This window comes from Limulus polyphemus, unplaced genomic scaffold (genome assembly GCF_000517525.1).
Source record: "Limulus polyphemus unplaced genomic scaffold, Limulus_polyphemus-2.1.2 Scaffold3169, whole genome shotgun sequence".
Taxonomy (NCBI): domain Eukaryota; kingdom Metazoa; phylum Arthropoda; class Merostomata; order Xiphosura; family Limulidae; genus Limulus; species Limulus polyphemus.
Genome location: NW_013668779.1, coordinates 62,043 through 71,384, shown reverse-complemented (window position 1 = coordinate 71,384; position 9,342 = coordinate 62,043). Strand labels below are relative to the sequence as shown.

The window sequence follows — 9,342 nt, the reverse complement described above, 5'->3', positions numbered from 1 at the left end:
TTCTTGTTTCATACAGCAATTGTAGCAACTTGATCACAGAGTTTTCTTGGGAAACATTCTAACTATGCATGCTTATGCAGCAGGTTCTAGGTTAGAAAGCGTAACGATCGTACATACAAACAAGCAGAATAATAGTATAGATTATCTATTTTATGTAACTGATAGTCTGAATTTATTTTCATTCATTTTTACAGTTATTAAATTAATTTTCTAAACTTACCAATTTCTCGATTGATAGCTTGTGTAATAACTTATTTTCAACACTTCATACACCCACACCTTTATACTTATCAGTGAGAAAATTGGGCTAATATGATACCTGTAACACTTTTTCTCAATATGAATGTTTAGGCGTGTATGTATAAATAAATCTGAAATGTTATTGAATCGTTCCGGTACATGAAAATATAAAGATCATTATTATATTATTTAGCGGTACTTTCATTTCATGTATTTTTACTGCTTCTTTTTATAATAAATAAACGTCAGTTTGTTTAGCAGGATTCATTCTCTAAGTTGTTTATGTATTACACTTTTAAATGCTATTTCGAAGTAATAATCACGACATTTTTATCGGAATGATTGAACGAACTTACTAGAATAAATACTTTTTCTGTTGGTGGTCGCTAATTTTTCTGTTTCGAGGAGTTAGCTATCTTCTACGTTTGTTGTAATGCGGCTCTTTCTCTAACAAGTAGGAGTCATGTGATCGCTCTTAGTTTGGCTTTACACTACGTAAGTGCTCCTAATTTGGGCCTACGCTATACAAGTGTTCTTAGTTTGGTCCTGCACCATTTAAGTGCTCTGAGTTTGGTTTTACACTATGAAAGTGCTCTAAGTTTGGTTTTTACACTATGAAAGTATTTTACGTTTGGCTTTACACCATGCACGTGTTCTTAGTTTGGTTACACATCATGTAGATGATCTTAGTTTTTCTAAACATCGAAATACTCTTGTTTGGCTCTACACCATGCAGGTGCTCCTAGTTTGCCTCTACGATATGCATGTGGTTTTGGATTGTTTCTACATCATGTTATTGCTCCTAGTTTGGGCACGCTATACAAGTGTTCTTAGTTTGGTCCTGCACCATTTAAGTGCTCTAAGTTTGATTTTACACTATGCAAGTGCTCTAAATTTGGATTTACATTATGCAAGTGCTCTAGTTTTGTTCTAATCGTGTAAATGCTCTTAGTTTGGCTCTACACTAATTCCGTTTTCATCCTGAAACCATTAGCTCTTTGAGTTCAGGAGAAAGAAATGAATTAGTTCAGTGAAGGGAGCTAAGATTTGTTAAACTCAGGGAAAGGAAATATAAATGTATGCAAGTTTAGGAACTAGAGAGTGTAAGGCAGAATCAGAACCACTGCTTCGTTTGGGTTATTGGTTTGTTTAAACTTTTATTAGATGCAAACTTTAAGTGCGACTTCTTTTAAGAAAATAGTTCGTACATGGCTTGTGAAGTGAAATTTACAGTTTAATTAAGGTACTCTAACAATAAACAAAAGGAGACCAGTTTCTGTGTTGTGTTGTTTTTATTTCATTGACCTCGTGAAACTTTTTATACAAACCAAAAGAATCAAGAACATAAAAAGTGAAATGTGAAAATAGTTAAGTAATATGTTTTTTTGGACTAGCACTACAAAAACGTAAAACGGTTGAAAATAATTAAGCAATATATAGTTTGACTAGCATTATAAAGATGTAAAACGGTTGAAAATAGTTAATCAATATGTAGTTTTCGACTAGCACTATAAAGATGTAAAACGGTTGAAAATAGTTAAGTAATATGTAGTTTCGACTAGCATTATAAAGATGTAAAACGGTCGAAAATAGTTAAGTAATATAGTTTTTGACTAGCATTATAAAGATGTAAAACGGTTGAAAATAGTTAAGTAATATGTAGTTTCGACTAGCATTATAAAGATGTAAAACGGTCGAAAATAGTTAAGTAATATAGTTTTTGACTAGCATTATAAAGATGTAAAACGGTTGAAAATAGTTAAGTAATATGTAGTTTCGACTAGCATTATAAAGATGTAAAACGGTTGAAAATAGTTAAGTAATATGTAGTTTTGACTAGCACTATAAAGATGTAAAACGGTTGAAAATAGTTAAGTAATATATAGTTTTGACTAGCACTATAAAGATGTAAAACGGTTGAAAATAGTTAAGCAATATGTATTCTTTGATAGGTTATTTAGGCAGAGTATTGTGATGAGGATATTAAAACGGACGGCAACTACCTGTTGTAGGAAATACAAGTGTAGAGGACGACGTTTCGAAGGTCTTCCGTTTTCAGGCCAGTGTGTGTAATTGTTATTATTCGTGGCAGGTGTTTAGTTTTAAAAGGAAAGAAACTTTCCTCATCTGGAGTGTTCTAGGATATTAGTATCCTCCTTCGCACCGCTCGTGAGGATTACTTTTGACTAAAGTGGCCTTTTGATAATTATATTAAGATATTAGTCTTGATTTAAAATTTCTCCGAGAGCCTTTGAAGGTAGAGATGGCGAAGTGAAGGCAAATACGGCGTGGTGAAGGTCGAGGCTGGCATCCCGGATTTCGACCACCATCGATAAACATTGATAACTATAAATCCAATGCCGTGGAATTTGCTGCGCGGGGAACGAGAAAACTCACTTGTATAGGATAGGAGCCGAATAGTCTTCCTGTCCTGTGCTCAAGCTGTAAGGCAAAAACACGAGATTAGTCATATAAACTTAAACGAAGCTCATGGTGTGTGCATATTTTATGTTTGGCTGCTGTACATATTGTACAGGAATACTGTTATGTGTGGTGCACATGTAATGGTGTGAAGGGCATAAGTTAATGGATTTTTGTTTCTGCTTTTTAATAACAATTTTTAGCCAATGTATTTAGCCTGTCTTTAAGTAGTTGTAATTTACTTTGTGTAAATATCTAACGGGGGTGTAACTTTGAAGGCTTAGGGCGAATCTTAATACTCTATTCTGTTGCCATTGTAGTTTCTTGAGTGTGTTGACTGACATGTTTATAGTAACTTAACAGCTTCATTCATTAATGGGTCGGATATATATTTTGTAGATTTTTAAGACAGTGTTACCTTTAAATATTTATTTTTAACAGCTATAAATCTGAGGTAGTTAATACGTTTACTAATGATTTCGTGTGCTTTCTTCACATGTTCTGCCCATGTGAGTCTTTTGTCAAAAGTAATACCAAGAAATTTGGCTTTAGGACATAATTTAATTTCTACATTACCTAATTCTAATTTTGCTTTCTTAGAGTTTTTGAAATGTTTATCTAAGCTTCTTTGGAATATTATACCTTGAGTTTTAATGTAATTCAGCATAACCCACCAATCATTAATTGTGTTAAGTGATTTTTGAACACGGTCTGCTGCTATCAATAGATTTCTTGACACACGTCAAACAGCAATGTCATCAGCTTATTGGGAAAAATATGAATATGTGAGGTTTGGGGAAAATATGAATATGTGAGGTTTGAGAAAAGTATGAATATGTGAGGTTTGAGAAAAGTATGAATATGTGAGATTTGGGAAAGTATGAATATGTGAGGTTTGAGAAAAGTATGAATATGTGAGGTTTGGGAAAAGTATGAGTATGTGAGGTTTGGGAAAAGTATGAATATGTGAAGTTTGGGAAAAGTATGAATATGTGAGGTTTGGGAAAAGTATGAATATGTGAGGTTTGGGAAAAGTATGAATATGTGAAGTTTGGGAAAAGTATGAGTATGTGAGGTTTGGGAAAAGTATGAATATGTGAAGTTTGGGGAAAATATGAATATGTGAAGTTTGGGAAAAGTATGAATATGTGAAGTTTGGGGAAAATATGAATATGTGAAGTTTGGGAAAAGTATGAATATGTGAAGTTTGGGGAAAATATGATATTTACAAAGATAATGTAAAAGAGTGGCGAGAGAACTGATCCCCGTGGGACTCCTGCTGTAATGTTTATTGTTTTTTGACAATATATTATTTATTCTAAGAACTGCAGTGCGGTTAGTTAAAAAGTTTGATATCCATCTAATTATAGCACTATTGATGTTCATTGGATGAAATCTATATCTAATAGCATTATGCCACACACAATGAAAAGCTTTCGAAACATCAAGAAAAACTCATACAGTGGTTTGATTATTGTTGAATGATTTAAAAACTGATTCTGTGAGTCGTGTTAAATGGTCTATGGTCTGTCTGTTTTTGCGAGAAGAGTTTTGTATGTTTGAAAGAAGGTTGTTTTTTTCACAAAAGTTCAAGAGTCTTTTCGCTACAATTCTTTTAACTAGTTTACCTAAATACCTAAGCAAACTAACTGGTCTGAAGTTGTCAGGATTAGAGCTATCGGCTGCTGAGTTTTAAGGATAACTGTGATAACTGCTATTTTCCAGATACACCAAAAGGAGTATGTTAGTAATGATAGATTTATGAAATTAATTAAATTATTAAATATATTATCTGATGCTTTCTTAAGAATTATATTTTCGATATCATGGCCGGGAACTGATTCTTTTAGTGTTTTTATATTAATCTTTAATTTACCTCTGGAGACTTTTTGATTGAGAATGTCGTCACTGCCGACAAGTGTATCGGTGTTTAAGTTATTGACTGGAAACTTTGGATTATATGAATCTGGATGTTTATTTACATGGTTATCAACTGTATTGTGGTTGTTCTGGTTAAAGCTTGGGGAATTTAGGTCCTGAAAGGACTCTTGATAGTAATCCGCTAAAAGATTCTCGGAGTCTCTTTTAGCAGTAATGTTGTTGTATTCGATGTGATGGGACATGTTATTATTGTTTTCTTGGAAGTTAGTGATTTAAATTTTTATCCAAAAGGTTTTCGGATTATCATGAACATTATCAAGGCTATTGCAAAATTCTAACCAGTTAGTTTCTCTAAGTAATTTTATGTTTCGTTTTACTTGTGCATGTATTTTATTAATTTCAGGTTTTAGGGAAGTATCCCCTGCGTTTATCAGTAATTGCTTAAGGCGTCTACGTTCTAAGATAAGTGAATGTATTTTTGGTGTGAGTTTCCAATGATTGCCTCTAGAGGATGTGGGGATTACCTTTTTTAGTTGCTTTCGTTATGGCTAGTGTAAGTTGGTCTATATAGTTATCTAATTGCGTTGTATTTTCTATCATAGTTATTGGTGGAAGGAAAGTATCAACAAATGTGTTGAACTCCTTCCCGTTAGCGTCTGTGTAGTTAAGAGCTGGCGGGAAGTCTGGTATTGGATGTGGTATGTTTGATTGAAGTGTATTTGAAATAGGAAAGTGATTGCTAGAAATTTCAGGGTAAACTTTAAAGTCTGTAGATTTTGGAATTAATGAGTTTGGTAGAATAATGAAATCTAAAACTTCGTATGTGTCATTCGCTGAGTTTTATCTTGTTGGTGTGTTCGTGTTGATTACGTGCATATTATTATTTTATAATAGTGAATTTCCTCGACTGTTAAAGGAATCTCTCTGTGTGTGGGTGGCGTTTAAATATCTTATAATTATTGTCTCTTCTTCATAGGGCCTACTCGATCTGCTCAGATTTCATCTCTATTCATAAGGAAACTAATTTCTTTCAGAACACCTTAAGGACAAATGGGTATCCTCATCCTTACTAGAAAACTTAACACGTAACTTTCTTACTAAGACAAGAACTCCACTGAATAATATCCAAACATGTTCCAAATTCCCTCTAACACTTGTTATTCCTTACCTTGGAAAATAAAGTCTTATTGTTAAAATCCAACTCTACAAACTACTGGGATCATTCTACCCCCAGACTAAACTCCGTATTGTCTTCAAATCATTACTTTGTATCATTAGCTTTTTTAGAACTAAAGACATTTTACCTTCACTCTTACGTTCAAAGGTCACACACACACACATATATATATACACGTGGTAGCTGTAAAGACTCTCGCCATTTACAAATACGCGCCTTGTAACACATGGGAGTTTCTAATAGAACTGGACTTAAACTTCAAACTCCACCTCACTCTCCTATATATCCTCACGATGAAATGTCATCGCACCCCATCTTCTTAGAAGATTTTTGAGTTCTAGGTTATGAATGTAAGGTTCACGAACTGTTGATAAAAGAAAGTCTACATACTATGAACGAAAATCCAAGCTTCAATAGGAATTCAAACTCGCTTCCCCTATGCTTTATTCAAATAACTCTTTCTTCCCCCTTTTGTAATGTTTTGTAATTTTATAACACTATTTATTGTATTTTTATAAAGATTGTTCAATTTGTTATTTTCATAGACTTGCTGAAGATGGAATGTGTGTAATTCCGAAACGTTCATTAAAGATGTTTACAATTCTTGCTGTGGTCTATTCATTATCAGACAAGAAATCTATGTAACAAGTGATATATACCAAACAGAAAGGAGACAAAGTTTATGAAATAAAAAGTAAGTTATTAATTTGAATCAAGACATTTGGAATAAGATACTGTTGATTTAGACTTGCGAATTTATGCAATAAATTAGTATCATTAATAACGTGTATAAAAATAGAATAAGCTGTTGTTATCTTCAAAGTAAGATACTGTTGTGTAATAATACAATATTGTTAACAAATCTAGAAAACATAAAATAATTTGATAACTTTTGCCAAGACATGTAGGGTAAGATATTCTTGCTTAAGATTAGTGAAGTTATAAGAAATAAGCATTGTCAACAAAGGTTGTAAGTTGTTAAGAAAAGTTGCTCGGCTTTATATGAGGAATACATTATATGTTATTATTTCTACAATAGATTATGAAATGTAAAGTATATAAAGTTTATTGGAATTGATATAGTAATAGAACGATTGAAATAAGAAAACAGCCAAACACAACGATTTCTTATTAGTTGTTGGTCAATTTATTTAAATTCTGCAGTCAGACCTAAGAATAATGAAATGTAACATACACGCAAGAGGTTCATCAGCTAAGCAAAAACATTCTTTAAATATTTCTTAATCCACAGACTTTAACTTACTACATGTTAAATAATTTGAGAAATAAATTTATGTGTATGTGCGTTGTTTATACTGGGTTAGGCTACCCCAAAACAATTTATCGAAAAACTGTTCCAATTATATTTTTTTCCACCACAAAAATCAGCCATCTGATCACGGTAACAAGTATTAAACATCTGACTATTCGTGGAATTTTATTTTGATGTCCTTGATAAACATGTTGTTGGTCAGGAAATCAGAGATGTGTTCTGTATGGATAGGTCTATCGAATGGGAAACCCATGGGTTTCTTGTCAGGATATTTGTGGTCTCGGGCTCCACAGTAGCTGACAGCGTCTACACAAGCAACTGATTCACTACCGTCGACCTAGTACAAAAAAAAATTGTTTTTTGTACACGTGTAATCTGAGATGTTATTACGAAACGACGTAATGAAGGCGAATTCGAATGAAGCACATATAATTCATGTACGCAATTAATCTATTTATTCATGTTGTCCACATATCGAACGTTTCGCCTATTTTCTGACTATTTTCTAATCCTTTAGAAATTATGGGTTTGACTTTGTAATACCTACACGTTGCTAAAGGCCTACATTTTTTTCTTATATTAGTTTTAGCTGTTACACGTTGCTGAATGCCAACATTTGTTTTAGTTGTATATGAGACATACAAGTTTAGTAAATTTTTGATTTTAAGGTTGTTTAAGCATTATAATATAAAATAAAAATGTACAACTTCAACAAAAACTTGTTTCAAACAAAACATGGTTATTAGTGTAAACAGTCATTTCAAACAAGAAATGATTATTAGCGTAAACAACAATCATTCAAATAAGCTTGAACAATCCTTTCTCTAGCAGGTAAAATAAGTTATTTTTAATCTTGCTTATTACTGCTGAGAGTCAAAAACAGAACTGTCTTTAAAAACTACATTCGTAGGACAAGCCACTATTTAATCAACATACCTTATCCTTATCCCAGTCTGTTAACATGACGAACAGATGATATTCCATTCCTTTTATGTTGCCTTTGGGGACAAGCAGATGGCTAGGCCATCCGCAGCTGCAGTACTCTGACTTATGCTCATTCAGTCCTACTCCATGCAATAGATCCTCAAACGTAGGTTGGTGGGAGAGGGTCACGCTGGAGTCCAGGGAATGACGAACCACAGTGTTCTTACCGGGGTGTACTGCCGCGAAAACAAAGAGTTTCGAATGGATTAGTTCTCCTCGCGATGGCTGTTTCTATTAAATGTGTTCCGTAAAAGAAACTTATGAACGTGAATTTTTATTTTGTGAACCTTTGGTGTTGCTAAGTGAATGACACAAGATAAACATTCATCATAGGAACAACGACAGCACAGTTTAAGCTTATTCATATATATATTACTGTAAAATAATTCTCTTAATTTATCTAATGATTGAAATTTAATAAGTCAGTACAAATAAATTAGATGAAAATTGTTGTTTTAAACGTCATACCGATAACTGAATGAAGATAAGTAATCATCAAAACAAACAAACATCCTCTAAATTACTATTATATATTTGTCTTACAATCTGTCTTGAACTTGTCCAGTTCAATAGCTGTACGACGAAGCTCATCGGCCTTGATCTCGTTGCCAAGTTCATCGTATTTAGGTGCCAAGAAGATACGGACAGTGGCATGCTTATCAGAGGCGCTGTTGTTCTGGACGTTAACGGCATAGCTGAAAGGCTCGTGGTCGAGGTGGTAATAGCGAGCCTGTGATGAGAAATTATAGCAACAATATTTAGTTGTGTGTCAGGTCAGGATAAGAAATACTGTTTATTAGTAGTAATCTTTACATGGATTCCCATTGAATAATTTTATTTCTTCATAGATAATAATAATAAAAAAAAGCCATCTGTACTGTCAGTATTTGCAAGATTTTCGGAAGACGGAGTTATACTAAAGTGTTATTGCTACGTTTTCGTTGTTTACTTACCTTAATAGAACGAGCATTTCCTGGATTAATGCCGTGCTTCAACTCAAGCTCCTGCTCGCGCATGAAAGTGTGAACTACGTTGTCAACCCTGGCGTGCAAGGTAACATCCTGGACTTGAATGTCTGGGAAGTTTAGCTATAAACAAAACAAAACAAAATGTACGTATGTATGTATATATATATATATATATAAAGAAACGGAGCTGTTCTTTTCGATACTATGACCTCTATCCCCGGGTATATATATATATAAAGGAACGGAGCTGTTCTTTGCGATACTATGACCTCTATCCCCGGATATATATATATATATATATATATATACGGAGCTGTTCTTTGCGATACTATGACCTCTATCCCCGGGTATATATATATATATATATATATATGGCTGTAAATTTTTTTTTTATATGT

At 33.2% G+C, this 9,342-nt stretch overlaps 1 protein-coding gene across 1 annotated transcript in view; it reads right to left on the bottom strand.

The window, feature by feature from the left end:
• Positions 1–6,847: 6,847 nt before the first annotated feature.
• The window catches only part of LOC106468801 (hemocyanin II), a 6,306-nt gene continuing 3,811 nt past the window's right edge, over positions 6,848–9,342 (bottom strand). The window contains 4 exon segments of the mRNA NM_001314143.1: positions 6,848–7,329; positions 7,929–8,152; positions 8,520–8,706; positions 8,930–9,064. Of these exon segments, the coding sequence (NP_001301072.1) occupies positions 7,144–7,329; positions 7,929–8,152; positions 8,520–8,706; positions 8,930–9,064 (732 nt within the window). The 3' untranslated portion in view covers positions 6,848–7,143.